The sequence below is a fragment of the Schistocerca americana genome, chromosome 8 (genome assembly GCF_021461395.2).
Source record: "Schistocerca americana isolate TAMUIC-IGC-003095 chromosome 8, iqSchAmer2.1, whole genome shotgun sequence".
Taxonomy (NCBI): domain Eukaryota; kingdom Metazoa; phylum Arthropoda; class Insecta; order Orthoptera; family Acrididae; genus Schistocerca; species Schistocerca americana.
The window spans coordinates 29,128,329-29,155,771 of NC_060126.1; the positions used below are offsets into that span (position 1 = coordinate 29,128,329).

The 27,443-nt window shown below is 43.9% G+C and overlaps 1 protein-coding gene across 1 annotated transcript in view; it reads left to right on the forward strand.

Annotated features, from left to right (window-relative positions):
- The window catches only part of LOC124544633 (dual specificity protein phosphatase 14-like), a 79,787-nt gene extending 53,299 nt beyond the window's left edge, over positions 1-26,488 (forward strand). Inside the window, exon 3 of the mRNA XM_047123239.1 lies at positions 23,311-26,488. Within this exon, the coding sequence (XP_046979195.1) occupies positions 23,311-23,637 (327 nt within the window). The 3' untranslated portion in view covers positions 23,638-26,488. The remainder of the gene's footprint in view (positions 1-23,310) is intronic.
- The last annotated feature ends 955 nt before the right edge of the window (positions 26,489-27,443 follow it).

Here is a 27,443-nt window from a genome sequence, read left to right on the forward strand (position 1 = left end):
AGATGGTTGTTGTCTTGCAAACGTCCCCATCTGTTGACTCAGGGATCGAGACATGGCTGCACGATCCGTTACAGCCACGTGGATAAGATGCCTGTCATCTCGATTGCTAGTGATACGAGGCTGTTGGGATCCAGCACGGCGTTCCGTATTAGCGTCCTGAACCCACCGATTCCATATTCTGCTAACAGTCATTGGATCTCGACCAACGCGAGCAGCAATGTCACGATACGATAAACCGACCTTTATCAAAGTCGGCTACAATCTGACCTTTATCAAAGTCGGAAACGTGATGGTACGCATTTCTCCTCCTTACACGAGGTATCACAACAACGTTTCACCAGGCAAGGCCGGTCAACTGCTCTTTGTGTATGAGAAATCTGTTGGAAACTTTCCTCATGTCAGCACGTTGTAGGTGTCGCCACCGGCCCCAACCTTGAGTGAATGCTCTGAAAAGCTAATCATTTGCATATACATCATCTTCTTCCTGTCGGTTAAATTTCGCGTCTGTAGCAAGTCATCTTCATGGTGTAGCAATTTTAATTGCCAGTAGTGTAGAAAGAGGTCGGTCCGTGTGCTATTGGCTGACATCTTCTTCACAGCCCTCTCTGCTCTAACGTTGCCTACAGGCGTGCCTGTGGTTGACTTCTACGCCGGAACAGATTCCAACTCTTCCAGCAGTTTCCGTCACAGATCGGGTAGTCTCGGGTTTTGTTCCACTTTTTGATCGGCCTGCTATCTAGTGTGTTTCGCTGGTACTATGATAATGACCTGTCTCGGCCTTTTTAATGCAGTGTGGACTTTAACAATAAAAATAACTGAAACGCGGATTGAAATATCTTCTTGCGTGCAGGTTACGCGTAGCAATCACAATTACTTAATAAATAAAAGATGGAAATCGTTATTCTGTGCGATGCTCGAGCTTTTGCTCGTTCCGCGGGCTTTTTAGTTGTGTCGGTACTATGTGGAAGAGGGGTGAATCCGCTGCAATTTATTCTCTCGACAAAAAGTAGTCAGTTTATTACGGTACATTTTCTATCTTCCGCATTTAATTCTTGAGTTATTGTCTCAACTGTTTCACGTGAATGTTGTCTTCTTGTTTTCAGACTGATTAAAATGCGGTAAAGATTTTATCAAATATGTGAGCAGGGATTGAATTGCTCATTAACCACCTACTTCGTAAAGCCTGTCATAAACGAACGAAATATTATACTGAGTTCAGGTGAGCAATATTCTTTGGACGAAATTTTTGTCTTTGTCTGTTACCTTCACTTACAATTCAGCATAAACGTTTATACATAGATACATAACGGTACTGTGTGAGAACTCATAAATTAGCTCAAAGGCAACAGTATTTGCTGTGTTTGGATTTAATGCTGTTTCCTCCACAGTTTCACCAAATCGTCAAAGTTATGCAGTGCCATAGCGTATCGTGGTGGCTAATGCGTAGTTGCTTGCGTATCCTTTGCACACGTACTACCCAAGTCAAACGTTTGATGATTGTTCGAATACGCTCTATGCTGTATCGAACGCAGTGGCGTTTCGAGAAATATTGGGCTATGTCGAAAGCGCGTATCGTTTACGCAGCCCCAATAAAAACTGGTCACTCTGTCATGTACAACAGAACCGACGTACTTAGCCAGTCTTGCAGCTTCTGGGATTCCGTGATTATTAAAGACGTCATTGAAATTTCGACCCATGACGGTGCAACTAAGGAAGACGGCGGCCTTCCAAGCACCCAGACAGGGAGCCCTTCACGCAACCGAGGAAGAGCGCAGAGTTCCCGTGCAGTGAGGCCCGCGCTCACCGGCGATATCGAGGAGACTCGGCTCTCACCCCCACCACCACCCAGGGCCACGGCAGCCGACTGACGGGGGGCTAGCGGTCCATGTGTATAGGACGCAGTCATCAGGAACCATTGCCAACTGGGACTTGAAGAACTTTATTCATCTTGGCAACACATTAAACCAAATTGTATCCCAACAGAGTAAACTAGTTATAGCCTTTGGGTGAATAATGCAGTGAAGCACTGGAATAGCCTCCCTTCCTCCTTTAGCGGAAGGAATGAACCGAGGCAAAAAAAGGGAACTACCAGAAGATGGCAATGAGTGTGCTTGCCGAGATATCGCGAGCAGCTTACGAAGTGACCCCGGTGGACATTTGACAATACTCAATTAGAAATGCGCCAGAAAAACACTAAGTTATTTTTTTTTCGAACTGTTAATATGTTTGATTTCGCAAATTGTTCGAGGTAGATATGAGGCTATTGTATTAAGTTGATATCCTGTTGGGGAAAACCATTTTAGTTGGCCAAGTGAATGGTTTCGGACGTTTAATCAGTGATTTATCCGTGTAGCTCATGCACCACGTACTGATAGCCTCATGCTATCAACAGCCCCGCACCTCCACTGCCCAATTTTTTTGTAACATTAATTGTTTGTGCTTTCTAATCCAAACGAATGATACGGTTTAGTTACTTGACCAGCTTATGGAGCATTGTTACTTTCAGCTCTTCCCCCGTTTCTGCAAGGACAGTCATATCATCAACGTATTTGATAGGTTTTATTCTTTCTCCTCCCATTGTAAGCCGTCTTTATTTTTGCAAGGCGTAACAGACTACGTTTTCAGTATGTATAACGAAATATGCTTGTGACATACGGCGATACTTTCTCACACCCCTTTCAATACCCCACGCTTCAGTTTCGTCGTTTTATACACTAACTGTCACTTTCTGCTCCATATAGAGTGGATTTATGAGCGCTGAAATGTAGCTATGGATTAGTGTTGTAATGTTTTCATGATATTATTGTTAGTAAACGGGAACACTAGTCCAGCCCATAAGGGCCCAGATGAGACCGGATAATCACATTCTGATTTGTGCCTCACCAGCAAACCGGCACACTGGAGTGACCTGTGACTGAATCGAGACGAAACTCGCCCCCACGGTCTGACGGTCATCAGACCTCGTAGAAGACCTACTAAAAACAGCCACTCAACACGAGTGACATTTAACTATGTACTTGTTAAACAGTGGTTTTGGTTGAAGTGTAAAGAGTTAAAAAATCAGTTGCAACACGTCGTTTTCGTCTTGAATGACATTTATTATATTGATATGATGATTAATTGGTCAAAAAACGAAGAGCGTTGCATCGACTAGTACTTGAACTATTGGAATAAAATTTTAGCAGACATTAACAGGTTGGATTAGATTAGGTTAGGTTACATCTACATCTACATCTACATTTATTCTCCGCAAGCCACCCAACGGTGTGTGGCGGAGGGCACTTTACGTCCACTGTCATTACCTCCCTTTCCTGTTCCAGTCGCGTATGGTTCGCGGGAAGAACGACTGTCTGAAAGCCTCCGTGCGCGCTCTAATCTCTCTAATTTTACATTCGTGATCTCCTCGGGAGGTATAAATAGGGGGAAGCAATATATTCGATACCTCATCCAGAAACGCACCCTCTCGAAACCTGGCGAGCAAGCTACACCGCGATGCAGAGCGCCTCTCTTGCAGAGTCTGCCACTTGAGTTTGTTAAACATCTCCGTAACGCTATCACGGTTACCAAATAACCCTGTGACGACACGCGCCGCTCTTCTTTGGATCTTCTCTATCTCCTCCGTCAACCCGATCTGGTACGGATCACACACTGATGAGCAATACTCAAGTATAGGTCGAACGAGTGTTTTGTAAGCCACCTTACATTTTCTAAGGAATCTCCCAATGAATCTCAACCTGGTACCCGCCTTACCAACAATTAATTTTATATGATCATTCCACTTCAAATCGTTCCGCACACATACTCCCAGATATTTTACAGAAGTAACTGCTACCAGTGTTTGTTCCGCTATCATATAATCGTACAATAAAGGATCCTTCTTTCTATGTATTCGCAATACATTACATTTTTCTATGTTAAGGGACAGTTGCCACTCCCTGCACCAAGTGCCTATCCGCTGCAGATCTTCCTACATTTCGCTACAATTTTCTAACGCTGCAACTTCTCTGTATACTACAGCATCATCCGCGAAAAGCCGCATGGGACTTCCGACACTATCTACTGGGTCATTTATATATATTCTGAAAAGCAATGGTCCCATAACACTCCCCTGTGGCACGCCAGAGGTTACTTTGACGTCTGTAGACGTCTCTCCATTGACAACAACATGCTGTGTTCTGTTTGCTAAAAACTCTTCAATCCAGCCACACAGCTGGTCTGATATTCCGTAGGCTCTTACTTTGTTTATCAGGCGACAGTGCGGAACTGTATCGAACGCCTTCCGGAAGTCAAGAAAAATAGCATCTACCTGGGAGCCTGTATCTAATATTTTCTGGGTCTCATGAACAAATAAAGCGAGTTGGGTCTCACACGATCGCTGTTTCCGGAATCCATGTTGATTCCTACATAGTAGATTCTGGGTTTCCAAAAACGACATGATACTCGAGCAAAAAACATGTTCTAAAATTCTACAACAGATCGACGTAAGAGATATAGGTCTATAGTTTTGCGCATCTGCTCGACGACCCTTCTTGAAGACTGGGACTACCTGTGCTCTTTTCCAATCATTTGGAACCTTCCGTTCCTCTAGAGACTTGCGGTACACGGATGTTAGAAGGGGGGCAATTTCTTTCGCGTACTCTGTGTAGAATCGAATTGGTATCCCGTCAGGTCCAGTAGACTTTCCTCTGTTGAGTGATTCTAGTTGCTTTTCTATTCCTTGGACACTTATTTCGATGTCAGCCATTTTTCCGTTTGTGTGAGGATTTAGAGAAGGAACTGCAGTGCGGTCTTCCTCCGTGAAACAGCTTTGGAAAATGGTGTTTAGTATTTCAGCTTTACGCGTGTCATCCTCTGTTTCAATGCCATCATCATCCCGGAGTGTCTGGATATGCTGTTTCGAGCCACTTACTGATTTAACGTAAGACCAGAACTTCCTAGGATTTTCTGTCAAGTCGGTACATAGAATTTTACTTTCGAATTCACTGAACGCTTCACGGATAGCCCTCCTTACGCTAACTTTGACATCGTTTAGCTTCTGTTTGTCTGAGAGGTTTCGGCTGCGTTTAAATTTAGAGTGAAGCTCTCTTTGCTTTCGCAGTAGTTTCCTAACTTTGTTGTTGTACCACGGTGGGTTTTTCCCGTCCCTCACAGTTTTACTCGGCACGTACCTTTCTAAAACGCATTTTACGGTTGCCTTGAACTTTTTCCATAAACACTCAACATTGTCAGTGTCGGAACAGAAATTTTCGTTTTGATCTGTTAGGTAGTCTGAAATCTGCCTTCTATTACTCTTGCTAAACAGATAAACCTTCCTCCCTTTTTTTATATTCCTATTAACTTCCATATTCAGGGATGCTGCAACGGCCTTATGATCACTGATTCCCTGTTCTGTACATACAGAGTCGAAAAGTTGTAGTCTGTTTGTTATCAGTGGGTCCAAAATGTTATCTCCACGAGCCGGTTCTCTGTTTAATTGCTCGAGGTAATTTTCGGATAGTGCACTCAGTATAATGTCACTCGATGCTCTGTCCCTACCACCCGTCCTAAACATCTGAGTGTCCCAGTCTATATCTGGTAAATTGAAATCTCCACCTAAGACTATGACATGCTGAGAAAATTTATGTGATATGTATTCCAAATTTTCTCTCAGTTGTTCTGCCACTAATGCTGCTGAGTCTGGAGGTCGGTAAAAGGAGCCAATTATTAACCTAGCTCGGTTGTTGAGTGTAACCTCGACCCATAATAATTCACAGGAACTATCCACTTCTACTTCACTACAGGATAAGCTACTACTAACAGCGACGAACACTCCACCACCGGTTGCATGCACTCTATACTTTCTAAACACCGTCTGTACCTTTGTAAAAATTTCGGCAGAATTTATCTCTGGCTTCTGTTACATTAGCTTAGGTCAGGTCAGATTAGTTCGCATAGGTTAAGTTAGCACAACGTACAGATGTAAAGCAATGCGTGTAAGAAAACACGAGTATGTACATGACCCTGGAGCTGGTCCGTGGTGCCACACTAAACCGACCAGTTCCCCGTAACGGCAGATCCGGCCGCGGAAGAGGTGGCGACTTTAGCGTCCTGGAGGCGTTCTCCTGAACGTCCTGTTGTTTCCTCCACCTACCATGTCATCTTGGATAACGAACACTTTCAACTAAATAAATTACCTTAAGCTGCATTTCACTTTTTCTTTACGAGCGGCCGGTTTCGATGTTAAGGTGTTACAAATTACAATTTCCACGATTTATAAAAGCTGTGGGACTTTCCGTAAATTTTGGGAAAATGCACTATTTTCAGTTTTGTACGAAAGAACAGAATTATACCGATAACTTATGTAGCATACCAACAGCAGTCAGTAAACAGTCGAATGCTGTAAATTTCTTGGTTTTCGATACTGAAGAAAATTGGAAGAAGCATATTACTGAACCGCTGAAATATTTACGTTAAGCTACTTTTAATCCTCGCATAGGCCCGCCCGGTTGGCCGTGCGGTCTAACGCACGGCTTTCCGGGCGAGAAGGAGCGCCTGTTCCCCGGCACGAATCCGCCCGCGCGGATTTGTGTCGAGGTCCGGTGAACCGGCCAGTCTGTCGATGGTTTTTAGGCGGTTTTCCATCTGCTTCGGCGAATGCGGGCTGGTTCCCCTTATTCTGCCTCTGTTACACTATGTCGGCGATTACTGCGCAAACAAGTTCTCCACGTACGCGTACACCACAATTACTCTACCACGCAAACATAGGGGTCACACTCGTCTGGTGTGAGACGTTCCCTGAAGTGGACCACTGCGGCTGCGGCGGGGACGGAGCCTCTCCGTCGTTTCTAGGTCCCCGGTTAACATACAATACAATACAATCCTCGTATAATTCCCATTCTTGGAAAAAAGTGAATGAACCTCCTTCAATATTTCCACTCAATAATTTCTTATATAATAATCTTCGTGGATAATAAATCACTTTTTCAGAACGTGCTGATTGCAAAAAAGCGGCAGTAAGAATAATATGCGAAATCCCCCTTGTGTGAGATAAGTGAAGTTAACTGAACTAGACCTTATCATAACGCAGACAGACCCGTAAGATTCCGTGCTGCTAAAAAGGCGCGTAGTGGATTTAAACGCTATGAAAGTCGCATCTCCAGCAGTGAGCCTTTAGATGGGGGAACACGTTGTTATTAAACAAAAGCATAAAATAGAAGTGAGGAGGTGGCTATGCACATCATTTCAAAAGGAAGTTAAATGAAATAGTTGGTTTAGCACAAAATCTGCATCACATAAAAGAACATGCAAATCAACATAACATTCGAGTAATGTCGATTTGCAAAACAAGCACCTGAAATCATTAATGAAGCTACCGATTGACAAAGTAATGGGAGGGAATTGGAATTTTACTGCTCATTACGAATTTAAAGTGTGAGCGTTGCTAGTGTCCCGTACACATTGTTACAGTGATTGGAAGACCGCAATAAAAAGCTATCAATGAGCCCATGGGTTTGAGTACGTGCTGATACACTGAAATTAGCATCCTACGATGTCTGAGGAAACTTTAATTCCTGCCTTCTTTAACACGCAGGTGCTGGACTAATCCTCTCCCTCATATGATCTGACTGGCGTCGCCGTGACTGGTTGTGATGGAGTACGGCACTGAAGGAGACTCCAGTTGAAACAGTAGCCGTCGCAGAAAGACGCGTGCTCTCGCGCCTGACAGAGCTGTAGGCGAAGCTGGCGCGCCGTGCTGCGGTCTGCACACCTAGCACTCACTGCACTGCAGGCTGGCCGGGCAGTCTTCTCCTTCACGGACCAGCGAGGCCCTTCCTCTCTAACTCTCCAGCACTCGCCTCTACAAACAAAAGAAATGCCTAGAACGAAGTTCTAGTGTGTTAATTAGAAACAATAAAAATGAGATGTCCGACCAGAGTAATGCGAATAAATAATTTCTCTGCTTCCTAAAAATTCAGTACCTGTGCAACATACTGATTACCAGTTTCGCAATGAATCTGCATAACTATAAATACTTTGTGAAAAGAGAGAAGCCGTACGGCCTGGCACCTTTCAGATACGTAGTGATCACTTGCGTACGAAATGGAGGTACCTCTTCTGGAGTTGGGCATTTTAATTGCATCATCACAGTACATATCTTCGCTGTAAAATCCGTCATAAACAATCCATCACAATTTAAAAAGATAATGATGTCCATATGCACAAAACTAGAGGGAAAAATTGGCCTTTATCACCCCCCTGTCGCCGGCTTAGAAAGGAGTTCAGTGTATAGCAACAAAAATTTCTGATCATAACATGTAAGCTTTCACGGCTGGCGTCTTCATTAGGTAAAACTTCGGGGTTGAATTGCCGTGGTCCATAGAAGATGTTACCCGCAGTAGGCAACGAAACGTCAGTTTTATATATGGACCACGGCAATTCAGGCCGGAAGTTTTAATTAATAAATTTTTTTGACCATATGTCCAGTGTCTGCTAGGTAGCAAAACCAGTTTTAAATCTAACCTCAAATCATTTCATTTCACAGATCTTTACAAACCGTGGACAAATTTGTATTTCAAGATAGGATGCGTGTAAAAACAAATCGCTAGTTTCTATGTGTAGTTCCATGAGTAGCACTAAAAAGTAATACGTTCTCTGACGGTTATAATAATGATACATACGAATCCCCTAAACAGACTCGTTCCTTGACGCTTAGATAAAAGAATCATTCACATGGCCTGTGGAACATGTTATCAAATAACGGATGGCTAAGCGAGCAGCTCCGTTAGGAGATCGCCAGCCCCAACTATTATTAATGCCACATGAGAACGTCTCTATATTTTTGCCGATTGCAATATTTTTATCGGAACGTTTTTTATGTCCCACTAAATACAAAATATAAAATTCGATTTAGAGCGGCATTACAACATAAATCACACGGGAGACTTTCGGAATATGTCAGTGACATTTCTTGACCTCAAAATAAGCCTCTCAAACAAAGGGTAAGTGAGCGCTAAACTTAAACATATTTTCTGGTTCTCAAGCCGGTAGCTTGAAGTACGTCCATTTCACCTCCAATATCACTCACGATTTTAGATCGCTAAGCTTATTGATATGGTTTGATAAAAGTTTCCGCCCTTTATGCAGCAACAGATCACCCGTGAATAGAATCTGCTGTGAGAATCTGCTAAACTGCTCATCATACTACAGGGTGTTCAATAAATAACTATGTAACTCGTAACTTGCCATTTTAAAGTCGTGGAAGTGACCCCCTTGAACTTGAAGACATACTTACACAAGCTTCTGCATGTTCTTGAAGACGTTGTGCAGAACATCGGGAGTCATGTCCCGGACGTGACGTGTGAGTGCAGCCTGGAGTTCTTGTATGGTGTGCAGATTGCCTTCATAGGCCTTTCCCTTCAACATACCCAATAATAAGTAATCCGGTGGAGACAAGTCGGACGAACGCGGAGGCCAGAGTCGTCGAGAGATGATGCGGTCACCGAAGATGTCCTTAAGAAAGTTCATCGCCTTGTGGGCGGTATCTGCAGTTGCTCCATCCTGCTTGAACCAGGCATTCTCAATTTCGTTCTCATTCAGTTCACCTAGGAAGGGCCCGATTGCAAATGCGGTACCGTTCTGCATTGATGGTGTCTTGAAAGGAGATCGGTCCAATGATGCGTTTACGAGTCACCGCGCACCAAACACGAACCTTTCGATCATGCAGTGGGAACACCTTGAATTTATGCAGATTGTCCGTAGTCAACACACGACTGTTCTGGCTATTCACGTAAATGGAGAGGTGAAACCATGCCGCATGCGTGGAAAACGTTGTGTCGAGAATCCCCTCACCATTGTCCTGCAGGAAGGACAGAAAACAGATGCAAAAGTTCACACGCGCCGGGCGATCGGTGTGTCCCAGTCCAAGCACGACCTACGTTTTGTACGGATACACGGACTGTGAATTCCGGAGAATCTTGTAAGCGGAACCGACGGACACGTGGTCCTGCTTTTCTTTGGACTTTGCAGCATCTTCTCTTCGGATGTCAATGTGGATGGCCTGCCTGATTTTGGACCACTATGAATGCTTCCGGCCTTTCGAAACCTGGTGATGAGATTCCGCACAGCATTGCGGTTAGGCATCTTCATTCCTGGGAACATTCCTGCAAATGCAGCTTCTACTGCTGACGTAAACTTGTCTCCATTGAGGAACCCATGCCCTCGAGAAACACTCTCCTTTCAATGGTCAGCATGATGACCTGGATCACAATGTTATCAATGATGTCAATCAAACCGCACTTGCGAACAAATAAAAATGGTTCAAATGGCTCTGAGCACTATGGGACTTAACTTCTGAGGTCATCGGTCCCCTAGAACTTAGAACTACTTAAACATAACTAACCTGAAGACATCACACACATCCATGCCCGAGGCAGGATTCGTACGTACGACCGTAGCGGTCGCGCGGTTCCAGACTGTAGCGCCTAGAACCGCTCGGCCATCCCGGCCGGCCAAATATAAATACCTCGTCAATTATTGTTGAAATATGTTAAACAATGGAAAATGTTGTATTAATAATTGACAATCATGTCAGTCATTACTTAGCACACCATAACATGGAACTGTATGGTTACTTTTTGTGGTGTGCGTACTGTAAGACCTTCGGTACACACACCATCAGATTATTTGACTTCTCGCTGTAACGAAGTAGGCGAGTGTCAGCAATATGTCTCGTGGTCTTATCGTGGCGTGTTTATCTTCTGCCGTTGGGACAGACGATAGAAATGCCACTTTCACGCTTAGAGTAGCAGATTGACGGTGACCAACTTTAAACAGAACTTGATTAATTTTCACACACATTTATTACAATAATAACAAGCATAAAAATTACTTAACTTGGTTCTGGATACTATTTACAACTGACAATCTGAAGTTCCTTTGGTATTCTGATACTTGACAAAAGTGTTTATACATTGATCTTCATGGCTATGTACAGGAATATGGTAATCTTATTAGGCGCAGACTGAAACTTGACTATAGACTGGTACAGACTAATGCAGACAAATGCAGACTGGTGCAGACAAATGCAGACTGACTAATCGGAGGTCTGTACACTCCTTACAATACCTCGCGCGTTCATGTGTCACTGCGCGAGTGTGATCCGCGAGGAGAAAAGGTTCTACGTTAGCAGCAATCTCATTGGCTGCGTTACATATTAATACGCGGATCGGCGGAAGCAGAATTTGGTCCGTCTCTAAGACAGCGCCGTCTCGTAGTGCGGAGACGGACGAGCGCTGCGCCTGCGCTGTTGTGCTTAGCGGGGTGCGCTCTATTGGGAAAGTTGTGTACGCGCTGACTACGCGGAACTATGTAGACAACACTTTCTAAACACCTGGTGCAAGTGTCATTACGAAACGTTATTCCTAGTGAAACTTGCTCAAAGGCAGTGGCGTGCTGCCGTGCCCCTGCTGACAAGGCCGTCGCTCCCGGAATCGTCGGCCAAATGTCGGTTCTGTGCACAGCGACAGTGACAACCGCCTCGATTTCACTTTGAAACTCCGTGCGGGCTTTTCTCGGCAGCTGACTCACTGGACAAAAACGAGAACCGTGCCACCGCCTTGTGGCACATGTGGATGCCGAACGCAGATGGGTAAACTGTTTCAGATTTGAATGCCGATGGGAGACAGCTGATGAGTAGCACTGTTTGCAGAAACGGCGGGCGCTTCCGGTCGGCGGTTTAACGACCTGGAAGCCGACCAACTGCTCGGGTAGTGGGCGCGTAGAGAAGGAGGGGTGCAGTGGAGCGACGCGGCGCGCGGCTATTTCGGAGCCGCTGATGCATCCAGGTTGGCCGAGGTCGCGGCTGACGGACAGCGCGGCCAAACACACGCCTGCCTCTACAGCCCGCCTTCGCGCTGTTGGGCAGTACTCTGCTGTGGGCGGGGCTGCATCGCGCACCTGCTGCCGACAGCCGGCCAGGGGAGGGGGGAGGGGGGGAGGAACGTACCTTACTACACAACTTAGCGATTAGCAAGTTTCGCCATCTTCGCCATGGCCAAGCTACCTTGTAGTAAAAACAATACTACAATACCAAAGCTTACGGTACTTTCAAGGGGGAGACAAACGGACAAGTTGAAGTTGATGTGGCTCCATAATACATATATATGTAAACTCATAAAATTCTCTTGGAAATATGATAGAGAAAATTCCACGGGAATGGAGATGCGCACTGATTCACCCACACCACAAAAAGGGAGACAGGACAACCCTAATAAATAAAGAGGGATCTCATTATTACCGGTCACTTACCAAATGCCCGCATCTCGTGGTCGTGCGGTAGCGTTCTCGCTACCCACGCCCGGGTTCCCGGGTTCGATTCCCGGCGGGGTCAGGGATTTTCTCTGCCTCGTGATGGCTGGGTGTTGTGTGATGTCCTTAGGTTAGTTAGGTTTAAGTAGTTCTAAGTTCTAGGGGACTGATGACCATAGATGTTAAGTCCCATAGTGCTCAGAGCCATTTTTTTTCACTTACCAAATTCTGTCCAAGGTGTTACTGAACAGACGGGAACCACAAGTGGATACAAAGGTAGGTGAATAGCAGGCAGGGTTCCGAAAGGGAATGTCCTGTATTGAACAAATTTGGAACCTGCGAACACCCTTGGAAGTCAGACAAGAGAACAGCACTGTAGTTACACTTGTGGGCCTTAAGAATGCCTATTACTCTATTGATAGGCAGATTCTCTTTGACACACTAGAACAATATGAAATAGACAGAAAAACTAGGAAGCTGATAGGACAGACGCTCACAGATACCACATCCAAAAAAAAATTTATTGGGGAAATCTCAGAACCATTTGAGATACATACAGGGGTCAGACAAGGAGATTGTCTCTCACCACTTCTATTCAACATAGTCCTAGACAAAATTATCGAGCAGTGGGAACAAAAAGTAAAAGTAATTCAGTTACGAAGGACATGTGCAAAGACGACAATCATAAAACGCATATCATTTGCAGATGACTTGGCAACAGTCAGCAACAATTGAGAAGATGCCCTGAAATATTTACATGAAGTCTCTGCTAAAACGAGAAAACACAATGTGTGGAGAAAAAGAACAACAGTACATAAGACACGCACTCAAAATACAGATTGGTTAACAGAGTGGAAAAATGCAAGTATCTTGGAGAATACATACAAACAGGAGGATCAAATAAGGCATCCAATACGGAACGAACAGAAAAACTTCAGAAAGCGTACAAATTTACATGGACGCACCACAATAAAAGAAGCATCTCAAGACAGGCGAAACTCAGGCAGTACAATACAGTTGTACTACCTGAAGCCCACTCTGCATCAGAAACGACCACAACCGGGGCATCATGCATCACAGACACAGACAAGATACAATGTAAAATCCTTCGAAAAATTTTTGGAGCAGTACATACAGATATATCGATGAAGAGGCCAACCAAAGAACTATATGAACATACAGACAAACTCAGAGACATAATCAGAAAACGTCGATTAACATTTTTTGGGGAGATACACAGACTGAACAACACTAGACTCACAAAGAGGAATTTTTATGTATTCAATAAGTCAATCAAAAAACCAACTGGTTTCATGAAATAGAAGAAGACCTATAAAAAGCAGGTATCAATAAAGAAATGATAGATGAAAGAGAGAAATTCAGAAACAACATTATGAACATTAAATTTGAAGTAAAAGGAAGGAAGAGACCAGGAAAAATATGGACAGAACAAAGGAAACACAAAGAGGTTTTCGGAAGATAAAAAGAAGAAGAAGGCGAAAAAGGGGAAAACTGAATAAACATGTAATATTCAACATCACTGTCTTAAGGGTAAAATGTATTGTAATAGCAATAATACACGGAGTGAACATTAATAAAACCCAAAAACTGCAGGGAAGGATTCCTGACTGGAAATTGAGGAAAAATGGTCCTATGAACATGTGACCGGAAATGTGTGCAACAACAACAAATCTTCTCGGCACGGGGTACAGAGCTGCATCGCATCCACGTCACAACAGATGATTAAGGTGACCTCCATTGGATGCGATTGTCGTGCATGATACACGTAATCGTAATTCGACTTATACCACGTTAGCTGTCCACTCACATGGAGCTTGTGCTAGGGTTCGTCTCAATATCCTGTCGAACCCGGTCCTCCACATCTGGTGCACTCATAGTCCACCGCATCCGCGCACGTTCACCTGCCAGAGAGGACCCACGATCACACAACGCCCAAAAACGTCTTGCAATGTTGTGTGACGTGCTTGTCCATGAGGGCACTTGTTTTGGTATAGCCGTACCGCCTCTCGATCGTTACCATCTGCTTTGCAGTACACAAACATCATCTCGACTTGGTGCCGACATCAATACCGGACAATTCTGCTCCTTACAGTACGATGCGTCAATCACACAACCTGCAACACACAAGGAACAAATGGTACATGGTCATAGGAACTTTCATCCGTCAGCGCCATCTACCGTGGCAACGAAGCGTTTTCGGACACATATTCGTAGAACCTTTAGTCCCCCATTGGTTTTACTAATGTTTACACTCTCTCCCCCCACCCCTCTCTCTCTTCCTCTCTCTCTCTCTCTCTCTCTCTCTCTCTCTCTCTCAAACCACAACAGTGCTCTACAGCCACACTCGTAAACACGGTCGTCATCGTAAACATGTTCCTGCAGATGCTGCTCGCCGACCGTGGCCTGTGTTTGTTACAACACGCAACTGAACGTCGGAGGTTTCAAGCGTCAGCTTTAGGTTACAATATCTCCGGATGTGATTAACATTTTACAATGCAACAAACGGCACTGATTACGTGTTTGTTTATATGTTCAGATGTGCTAACAAAACTAACGTGGTTCCATTTAAAAAAACGTAGGTTTGTGTAAAAAAACATACTTCCGTGCATTTTTGTATGGTTGGTGTTAAACAATTACACTAGCCCCTCTCCTCACGTTCGGTCTGTGGAATCGGTTCGTCAGTATTTGATGTGGTTTACGAAATATATCCAGTGGTAACGTTAGGTGACACACCCTATATATATATATATATATATATATATATATATATATATATATATATATATATATATATATATATATATCCAACTTCATAGCCCTGCCTGTTTCTTAGGGAAAGGGATCGTAGCACACGGACGGACAACAAAGTGATAGTGTAAGGGTGTCGTGCTCTTCAGCGTGTACCATTTGTATATATGTCGCTTGACTAACTAATTTTTCGACGAGAACTGGCTTGTTGCAGTGTTTCACTTCACTGGAGAAGTTCCGGGCATTTCCCATCATTAACGGCATCCGTATCACACAAAAGACGCATATTCCTTATAATAAGTTATTCACAGCATATACTGTAGAATTTTATATCTCTGTGATGTTTCAGATTGCCAATGACAATTCCATATATTTACTAAAAATTCCTTGTGTTGACATATATATATATATATATATATATATATATATATATATATATATATATATAGCTTTTGGCGAAAAATTAGTTAGTAAGGTGACGTACTCACAATGATCCTATAAGGGTTGCGTTTTTACCAATTCAAATACGGAACACTAAAAAATATGTCAATATAGTGGCGACGCTTCGTATCTGTGACAGAACGCCTTGTCTGGGGGTAACGGTATTATGTTACACGCACGTACCTTCCTCATGAATCATTCTATTAGTGTAACCGTGTCAAAATACCTACAGTAGTTCCTACGGTAATCTTCCACATACTGACAACAACAAAAAATACGGCAGAGGCTTTAATTTATAATGTGTAGAGAAGATATGAGTTGATGCTGGTCTTGTTTGGTTGTTGTTTGGAGCTGAGGCGCCTGTTTAGTTTCCTGTTTTCCCATGATTGCCACGAGAACTCACTCCAAGTGCCAATTAAATATGGAACAGATAACATTAGTTAGTTACGTGTCTCATAACCTGACAATATATACAATACACACCCATCATTACAGTAATTACAAACTATACACGCTGTTTAAAAAGTGTCACATATTCTTGCAGGATGTAGTATTAATCAAACCTGGAAAGGAAGTTTCTGTAGTGATACGCCTGGAAAACAGTACCTGTTGAGGTACAGGCCATCTTACTTCCGACAAGAAATGTGTAGTATTCGGTGGTGTAGGCAGCATTCACAAGAGACGGCATAGTAAACTACCACAACACGCACGTGTGGGCCCATGCAAGTCATTGAGATGAGACATCAGGTTTGCTTGACTACCAGTATATGGGTTGGAACTGTCGATGGCAGATCCATACTGCCATCCACTTTAGAAAACAGATTGAGAAGGTGCTGTGTACCATGATTTGTGCGCGATGAGTGTTTCCCTGGCAGAGAGACAACGACTGTGCTTTGGGCACGACGGGCCACCACCCCACCCACACCCTGCGGCAGTACAGAACCTCACCGCAAAGTTTCGTGGGCGATGGATTGGCGGAAGATGTCCTGCAGCGCTGCCGCCCCCGTTCATTAGAGCTGAATCCGTTGGATTTATAGCTATGGCGATATTTAAAGGCGTTCGTGTATTCTAAGCCCATAGGCAGTATGCACATGTTGGAGGCACGTGCGAGTAATATAGTAATATATGTAACACAATCCGAATAGAGCCAGGTGTATTTGACAGAGAGCGTGAGTCACTGCTGAGGAAGGTTGAAGGATGTGGCAGGATGGGTAGTAGCCACATGTATAGTGTCTACTACTGTGTAGCAGACAGTTAGGTATAGGAGGACAGATTCGGCCATAGCTGAACAGGTATTTGTTTAGGGACATGTCGCCGGCCGCGGTGGTCTCGCGGTTAAGGCGCTCAGTCCGGAACCGTGTGACTGCTATGGTCGCAGGTTCGAATCCTGCCTCGGGCATGGATGTGTGTGATGTCCTTAGGTTAGTTAGGTTTAAGTAGTTCTAAGTTCTAGGGGACTGATGACCACAGAAGTTAAGTCCCATAGTGCTCAGAGCCATTTTTTTTTTTTTTTTTTTTACGGACATGTCATTAAAGGAACTTTTCTTCTAGTTTGACCAGTGCTACCTTCTGTAGGAATATGTGACACTTTTTTAAACACCTTTATAGTACGTGTGTCTGCGCGCGGGGGGAGGTGTTTGTTTGTGTGTGTGTGTGTGTGTGTGTGTGTGTGCGCGCGCGTGTGTGTGTGTTTTAGTGGGTGAGAGAGAGAGACAGAAAATGAGTGAGAGAGGGAGAGAGAGCGAGAGAGAAAACGAGAGAGACAGAGGCAGGCATTGGATACACGAGGGTTGACTGATGAAAAGTAACACCGCCACAAGCCCGCCTGGTTAGTCGAGGGGTCTGACGCATGGCTGTGCGTCGTTGGGGGAGTAATTTTAAAGATGTTGAAGCACGAACGTCTGACCTACGTGACAAAGAGTTGGACGTCCTGTGACAGCAGCCACCGAGTCCCACAGGCAAAATATTGACAGATTCATTCAGGACGATGGTGGTATCACTCAGAGAGAAATTGCAAGCACAATCGGCATTTCACAGGAACGTGTGGGTGACGTTATTGCTTTGCTTGGCTATCGGAAGATCTGTGCACGATGGGTACCCCGAATGGTGACTCCTGAAATGAAAGCGCACAGACTTGAAATTTGCCAGGAACTCCTCTTGCGTTACGAGAATAAAGACGCACAGTACTTACATCAACACAATCATCATAAACTGCTTTCAATCTCTGATGAATCTCCTTTGGGGTTACACATTCTGCTCTCAAGAATTCAATGACTGCACGTTGCTTTAATCCCATTGACCGACCGTCTGCGCATGGCTCCATACTTTACACTGTAACATATTCCTACCGTTCAATGGTAAGGCTTCTCGCCAACTGGAGATGTAGAGATGGGGCTACGGAACAAGCCAGTACCTGTCGCATACCAATGCTGCCAACTGTTGAACGGTTATGAACGTGGAGGGATTACTTTTCAGTCAAACCTCGTAATATAAATCACCATCCTGAAAAAGAAAATTAATCGTAGATGAAGGTAAAAACACAGTCATATAATTACGATATTACAGTATCACAGTTATTCTGAATACGATGCAATGTTTCTTCGGATATGCATACATTTAATGTAATTATGTAATTGACGGTTGCCATATGTTCTACTGAGGAAGTGTTACACAGTAGTACGAGTAAACTGAGGCAGTCCATTTCATTTTTGGTGTGTAGAAAGGCAAATAACCAAAGTGAACAGATTCGTATGGCAACAGTTCCTTCCAGAGTGTTGGTACGAGCGCGGGGAGATGCCATCGGCGACGGCCGTGCTGGAACAGAAGTAGAGTAGCCGCGCACTGCAGTGTGAGGGCAGCGCCAGGCCAGATAAATGACTGCCGGCAAATTACTGAAAGACCGCCGTTTGCCCCGCTGACGCAACCCGCCGCTTTGTGGCAGCGGCACAGCGTTACGTCGCCTCTGATGACGCCACTCACTGGAAGTGTCGAAACAACTGCGTTGCCTGCACTTCACTGTCGAGCAAAGCTCTTGTTATTTAACTCTCTGTCGATCTGTTTTTTGCGGAATTGCTTCTCTGTCCTTTTTCAACACCCATAGTCAACTCCTTTGGCAGCAATAAAGATATTTTAATTGCAAAATAGTGGGCCTACAGCTCATAAGATACACGGCTGGTCGAAGCAGGACGGACGAGCGTTCTGTTGAGGGAAAACCAAAATCAGTAGACCTCACTGATGAAGGCTCGTCAGAATAAATAGAATCTTCGATTCGTTTCCGGAAACAAGGTTGTTACGCCCACTCTGCTAATTAACATACCTACTGAATGTCCCAGAAGTGTTGCGACGCAGTTCGAGAGGTTTTAGAGGGTGTCCTGAGGAACAAATAGAGGATAGGAACTGATGTCCAGAAACGCCATGCAAGACAGTACAGAGCGTCGACGTTATAGGCGGCGGCGCTTGCCGCTAAGCCGCCCGTTCCGCAACAAACGTGACTTTGTACGCTGACGAACCGTAGACGGAACGTCTCTCAGTGTTGTTTGTTATTCAGTGATCGCTACCGATTGCCACGATGGAGCTAGCTGCTGTGTACAATGCCCTCGTCTCCTATGATTACGTTTGCTGACAAATGTATAGCCTAGTGGCAAGCGCAGGCGCATATACGTCTACGTTATGTAGCGTCGTTACATGATGTTTCCGGACACCGGTTCCTATCCTCATTTTGGTCCTCAAGACATCCCCTACAACTACTCGAAATTTTCCACAACGTTTCTGGGACACCCTATATACTGACACGGTGTTTCATACGTAACACAGGTGTTGTAGCTGGAGTTGCGCAGTATCCCATAGTGGGGCAGTATCCCATAGTGACCGTGAAGGTTCCGTTTGCTGGACACAATCTAACCCATTCCTTAAACGTTAGTTATCAATGTTTCAATCTGAGTTTGGGTGCAGCTCTGTGAACAGACAAAGAAGCCTAAAGTGCTAAATGGTGCATCGGTTTCCTTGGAGTTCTTTCCTAGGTTACATTTAACTCCCATATATCAGCACAAAATGTTGTAGCCCAAGCTGTGTTAATGAATATACATTGTCTTCCTTATACAATGTACCAGATGCTGATCAAACTGTGGTTTATATTGCGCCAGTAATTTTCTAATAATCCGTCACTAAAGCGCCTCTATTATGTCCGGCATATGGTTCATCGTTAAGTATCACACCACTTAAAAAATCCTGGTCTTAACACAGCGGTATAATATTTTAGTTCTGTTTTCGGGATACGCATTTCTTGCTGCAGATATTTTTGATCAAACTATATGCTCTTGCATCTATTGCATCTATTGCTAATTTTCCTGTTCCGTCTAGTTTCACCAAGGTTTAAATTAACTAACCCATTCCAGTTTGTTTATTTGTGTTTCCGTGAATTGTTGAGCATTTTTTTTTATGTTGTCACGAATTTTACTTTTTCAGCTGAAGTTTTCAGAGCAGTTGTATTTGTTGTTTTTCTTGAAGATTTCTTTGAGTAACTATTTGTGTAGTATTTTCTGAAAGTAGCGCAAAATCGTCTGAAAAAGCGACGCAGTTTACGTTAGTTTCATTTGGTTTCCTCGCCAGAGTTACTGGTGCAGTTCTGTTACTTCTTAGCTCCAAATGTCAGATGCATGCAATATTTTTACAAAAGACAGTTAAATAGTAAATACAAAGTTTTTTGTAAAGCAGAGTTAAAGAGTAAAGATGATAATGAGACGTCCATTAACTATGTGAGAGGTTTTCTTAAAATCTGGAGCGCCCCTCCGCCGTTGATGAGGTGTGGTGGTACTCCTCACCCATCCCCTTCATGTGAGGTATACCCGTAGGTGGGTAAAGACACGTAAGAATAAAATTTTTAAAATTTGTTCCAAGCATTTATTAAGACTAATAAAACTACGCAGTGTATTACCAGTGTTTTTAACACGTGATTCAAAATAGCATTTTAAACATGCCAGTCCTGAGTAATATTCATACAGACAGGCGGATAGACAGTCAAGAAGGCTGTACGAAAAAAAGTTTTAACCTTTCGACGGATTCCTTAAACAGTTGAGCTTTTATTGGTATGTTATATCCATTACATGTCACTGATTCTTTACTTACTTTACAGAAGAAAGACAACACAGTTTGTACCTTGCTTTGAACTGTATGATTATGTAGGTTTCCAGTCCCTTAATTTGAATAGTGACTAAGAGAATTCTTGTAGGTGAACTTCACTTCGCTTCTTTCCACAAATGACGAAGTTCTTGTTTGCACGTGTGCGCTCCAAGCGGCTTAACAGACGCGTTGTGAAAGTTTTGACACAAATTGGTGTTGAGCATTATAACATCGGCATTACATGCTTTGCAGAATGTCACGAATAGCTGGTTGACTGACACGCACTGAGTTCGATCAGTGCGGGAGAGAATTCCACGAGTGAATTCGAAAGATGCTTGTTTCAAATCGGGGAATCCGAGGCATGCGCGTTTGTGAAGAGCTCAGTCCAGTCCAGAGAGGCCATAAAGAGTTCCGTACTGCGTATGCTCGGGATTAATTACATAAAACCAAGTGATATGCTGTATCCTATATTCCGTGAATTGATGTGAGATTTTCATTGTCTCCTTCCGTTTTAAATGAGATTTGGTGAGATTTTGCTTTATACCACCTTCCTCCCCCGCATTCTCAGCTAGCGTAATTAATGGACGTCCACTATGCTGAATGATCGTTTAACGCGTTTTTATTTCAAATGGTTGAGATGCTTGTCTCTTATATTTAACTTTAAGTATCGTATTGGTAAGTGATTCGTGTTATACGTTTTTTAAATGTGCTTTAACACCCAATTATCTTACTATTTAACTGTTCTTTCTCCGAGTAGCGAACCAAGTAGTTCCGACAGAAGTGGCTTGTACGGCGCTTGTTCGCCCCATTCTTAAGTATTGATCATGTATCTGGGATTCCTATCAGATAGGACTGATAGAGGGGAGAGAGAAGATCCAACGAAGAGCGGCGCGTTTCGTCACGGGATAGTTTAGCTGCCGAGAGACCGTTACGGAGATGCTAAACAAACTCCACTGGCAAACGTTACAAGAAAAGGCTTGTGCATCACGGAGATACACTACTGCCGGCCGGGGTGGCCGAGCGGTTCTAGGCGCTGCAGTCTGGAACCGCGCGACCGCTGCGGAGGCAGGTTCGAATCCTGCCTCGGGCATGGATGTGTATGACGTCCTTAGGTTAGTTAGGTTTAAGCAATTCTAAATTCTAGGGAATTGATGACCTTAGAAGTTAAGTCCCATAGTGCTCAGAGCAATTTGAACCATTTATGATACACTACTGGCCATTAAAATTGCTACACCACGAGGATGACGTGCTACAGACGCGAAATTTAACCGACAGGAAGAAGATGCTGTGATATGCAAATGATTAGCTTTTCAGAGCATTGACACAAGGTTGGCGCCGTTGGCGACACCTACAACCTGCTGACGTGAGGAAAGTTTCCAACAGATTTCTCATACACAAACAGCAGTTGACCGGCGTTGCCTGGTGTGATGCCTCGTGTAAGGAGAAGAAATGCGTACCATCACGTTTACGACATTGATAAAGGTCGGATTGTAGCCTATCGCGATTGCGGTTTATCGTATCGCGACATTACTGTTCGCGTTGGTCGAGATCCAATGACTGTTAGCAGAATATGGAATCAGTGTGTTCAGGAGGGTAATACGGAACGCCGTGCTGGATCCCAACGGCCTCGTATCAGTAGCAGTCGAGATGACAGGCATCTTATCTGCATTGCTGTAACGGATCGTGCAGCCACGTCTCGATCCCTGAGTCAACAGATGGGAACATTTGCAAGATAACAACCATCTGCACGAACAGTTTGACGACGTTTGCAGCTGCACGGACAATCAGCTCGGAGACCACGGCTGCGGTTACCATTGACGCTGCATCACAGACAGGAGCGCCTGCGATGGTGTACTCAACGACGAACCTGAGTACACGAATGGCAAAACGTCATTTTTTCGGAGGAATCCAGGTTGTGTTTACAGCATCATGAACACACTTTGGAATCGTGTATTCGTCATCGCCATAATGGCGTATCACCCGGTGTTATGGTATGGGGTGCCATTGGTACACGTCTCGGTCACCTCTTGTCCGCATCGACGGCATTTTGAACAGTGGACGTTACATTTCAGATGTGTTACGACCCGTGGCTCTACCCTTCATTCGATGCCTGCGAAACCCTACATTTCAAGAGGGTAATGCACTACCGCATGTTGCAGGTCCTGTACGGACCTTCCTGGATACAGAAAATGTTCGACTGCTGCCCTGGCCAGCACATTCTCCATGTCTCTGAGAAACTGAAAAGGTCTGGTCAATGGTGGCCGAGCAACTGACTCGTCACAATAAGCCAGTCACTGCTCTTGATGAACTATGGTATCGTGTTGAAGCTGCATGAGCTGTACTTGTAGACGCCATCCAAGCTCTGTTTGACTCAATGCCCAGGCGTATAAAGGCCGTTATTATTGCCAGAGGTGGTTGTTGTGGGTACTGATTTCTCAGGATCTATGCAGCCAAATTGCGGGAAATTGTATTCACATGTGAGTTCTAGTATGATACATTTGTCCAACGAGTAGCCGTTTATCATCTGCATTTCTTCTTTGTGTAGCAATTTTAATGGCCAGTAGTGTATTTGGTATTGAAATTTCAGGAACGTGGTACCGGAAATACCCTCGGCCACACAGGATCAGGTGTATTGCGGAGTATGTTGTAGTTGTAGTTTCGCTGGACGCGCCGCTCTTGTGCCCGCAGGAGCGGCAGTCGGGCGGGCGCACGCTGGTGCACTGCGTGGCGGGCGTGAGCCGGTCCGCGGCGCTGTGCCTGGCGCACCTGGTCAAGCACTGCGGGCTGCCGCTGCGCGCCGCGTTCGCGCACCTGCGCGCCCGCCGCCCCGCCGCGCGGCCCAGCGCCGCCTTCTTCCGCCAGCTCATCGACTTCGAGCGCGCCGCGCTGGGCGCCGCCTCCGTCGCCATGGTGCGCCACCCGGCCGCGCCCGGCGCCCTCATCCCCGACGTCTACGAGCCCGACTACCGCCACACCGTCTGGTTCCAGCAGCACTGCGCCGGCCGCGCTTTCGGCAGGCACTGACGCCGAGCGCGCAGCACAGCCGCGCCGGAGCCTCTCCGTAGGCGTGGCAGACACTTGCAGGTGTCGCCGGCGCCTTCACTCTGACTGTCCGAGAGGCCTAGTGTCGTCGTCAGCTGAAGCAGTGCCCACCGACAACACCCGGAGGGTGTGTCGAGAACTGAGGGCTACCTGTCTGTACCTCCAGTACCCGCCATGACGGGGCCTATGACTTCCTTAAACATTACTTTCCGTCAGGGAGGACTTACTCAATATCTGAGGGATCTACAGCAGTCTCCTGATCGAGTATCAGCGGTGCAATGCCAACGAAGTACAATGAAATCGTTGGAGACCGAACCTTAACTGAATACCAATTCTGCTTTGGTTATTCTGTCCAGGAATACTGGTACTATGATACCAACATACAGTGTGCACGGTTGAAATTGTTGTATTTATTCTTTAAGCTCACTGTACCTAACATATTGTTACTATTTAGACTGAGTACTGTACTAGCCACTGACAAGTCAACTCTGTTCCCTAGGCAGTGTTTATTCTGACCATCCGTGGTACCTAACATCTATAGCAGAGCCCTGTTCGTTGCCGTATTAGGCACCACGAGCAATGGGTATTGATGAGAACGTGCTACTTATGTTCACTATTGACGGCAATGTAATATGTTCCCATACTCCAGTCGCACTAGTGAACGACTCACTGTGCACGATGAATCCGGTTGGGATGGGAACTCTTATTCTGAGTGGGTCTGCCACGGCTCCGCCAGCACTCTCACCAAAGTATTACCCACAATGCGCCTATTCTGGCAACCGAAGATATCTACAATGTCCTCTCAGTCAAGTAACGCCTCAGTAGTGGCAAACTCCAGCACTCGAATCAATGGAGAGGAAGTGCTTTCTCTGTCCATAATGTCTATTAATGTAATGTTGTGTTCATCCCAGCCGGGTGAAATCGTTTCCACTTAGCACCAACTTCATGGTTTGTGTGCTTGTAATACAAGGGTAACGGGAATAAGTGCTGGTATTTCTGTTGGATACTGAAGCAAATATCTGTATTGACCTCATTTGAAGTCTTACAGCTATAGCCATTACAAGTCGTGTGTTTTTAGTTTCGTTAGTACCACCATGTACGTGAGGCAAGAGCCAACCATTAACGCTTATTTTTCCCTGCACAGTGGACGCAAAATGGTTAGTCTATACTGACAGGCGTAATCCACTTACAGGCTCAGTTACGACCGTGCAGAAAACATCAGGTCGTAAAGTTTGCAAACATGCTTGTGGGAAGACTGATCGATGAAAAAATAAAATCACACAGCCGACACGCTGATATTAAGATGGCACATGTAAACAATCGGCACTTATATACTCATTACATCCTGTATATGCAGAAAGCTTTCATTCCGACCCACGAGGTTCAGTGAATGTCTTTTAGACCTTTGCATCCCGTAAAATTCACTGGAAAGTGAAATACTACATATCAGAAACCATCGACGAAATCACGGGGAAAGGCGTAAAATAATATTGTCGTCTGATCCATCTTACAGGATCACGATCAGCCACGTACATCGGAGTCGTGTGACAGAGAAATACTACGCAAATTAGTCATAAGATCTTGTTAAAATAATCACTTTATTTCAGATGACTGAATTACTGTCAGCAGGTAGCACTGATTACAGACGCTACCCACAGCAATATACCTTTGAGCTATACCTTGTACTCATTTTTTCAGCTTTTGTTCTCTTAGGGTGATGCTAGGCCTCCTATTTACAACACTAAACTACGACACCAATATTAAAATGCTATGAAGACAGTGAAAAAAGATTAGTCACGTAAAAGACATTTCTAGCGAAGTGTGTCACCATTTTCAGTGTAACATCTGAGAGGCATTGTCTCCCCTGATCCGCATTATTAGGCAATCGGTTTTATCAACCAAATGAAAGTTATAATGTGCATTTTTTTAGCAGAATGTGCCTTCATTTTTCTGCTTGTTCGAATTTTTAATATGAACTAAGAAATATATATATACACAATTTCTGTGAAACGTGTTGTTGAATCATTGACAAATGTATTATCAAACTGAATGTAGATTCACGATGTCCAATATTTTTTAATTGGTTGAGCCAAATCATTAATAGCGTTTAGAATGTATGACGTGAAATTCAGCCTAGTTAACACCATTGGATCTAAAAGACAGTGAGTTCTGTCGTCATAAACATGCATCTAAAGATTGACAGTAACAAAATACAAAAGGTCGAAAGAGAAATATAATAAATCTCCTGTTACTTTACACATTTTATGTGATCTACATAAAGCATTTTGATATCATTTTACCAGAGTAAGTCAACCACAGAATCTTTTTGTGTCCGTGCAAAACAGACTGATTCATTTGCTACTACTTTATCTGATGGGCAACCATCTTTAGCGAAACATTTCTGCCTGTGATGGGAGTAATCAAGGATACTCTCATAAACGATTGACCTTCAGTGAATATTTGAGCGAAACTGAAACTGGCTTTAGTGAAGCATCTGCACTCCAGTAAGCAAGAGTGGTGTGTTATTTTTATAACTCAAAAGAATTTCAGAGGTGTTCCTTCACAGATTTTCTGAAATTCTTTTTCTAATGGCCTCTGTGGGCACACTGTAGCTTTTTTTTATCTTATACAAGTGATTTGCCAATATTTGGCAGAAGCACATTCCGAGGTATCTACTTCATGATGTAGTTATTATAAGACACTAATAATATTTGGTATTCCAGTTGTAGAAGTTTTTTCACATTTGTTTGTATTCTAACAAAAAATACAAATTAATTTCTGTTTAGTTTATAAGTGATGTTAATTACAATAAATTAATACTTTCTTCAAGCTGCTTATTGTCATGGTGTTGATTTATTTATGCAAGAAACCTCCAGAAACACTGAAGTGCTGCTGCTCCTTGATGCAGTACACAATCGTAGTGATCCCAGAAACGAGAATGTCGAATGAATAAAAATATCCAGCCTCAAATTCTCGTGATGTATCATTTCAGAAGACAGAATGTAGCTTACGAAATATATTGACTTTTTCTTGTAGTGAAATAATGTTTGTCTACTGAATAATTATTAAATTTCTAACATTCGCAATGAGACAGTGAAGATACGATAATGGTATACAGGTTCAGATAATGAAAACAAACATTAACTTTCCTTTGTCGCTTGGTAGTTACCAGTATAAGGACACTCGTCACAGAGATCATCAGCGATAATACTAAGGTGATTCGAGACTGTGGAGAAGCAAAAAAGGAAAATGTAGAGATCTGACGCTCATTTCTTTTTCCACTACTTACACCCCTACTTCCCCACAGAAACATACAACACATAAGATTTAGTACGTAACGATTCTGAAAAATTTAGTGTTAAAATATACAGACTATAACTACACAATAGCTAAAAATCTAACAGGAAATTACATTAATTTATTTAATCGTATGGCTAGGACCCCCCGTCGGGCAGACCTTTCACCGGGTGCCCGTCATTCAATTTGACGCCACTACGGCGACCTTCAGTCCCAAAAGATCAATGTCAAACGAGCAAGACCCACACATCAAAGAATTACAGAACAATTGTAACCACAACAGAACACAACCATCTGTCGAATCTTATTATAAAGTAACTCTATGTGTCGTACATAATCATGGTACAGAAAATTACTGAACTTTTCCATTAAAATATTATGTAGCGTAACCAATATGTTGTAGAAGATATATACTGCATGAAATATAAGGTATTAAATGCACGATTCAAATAATGATTGGATGTTAATAAATGTGGAGCAGAGTTGTGTGG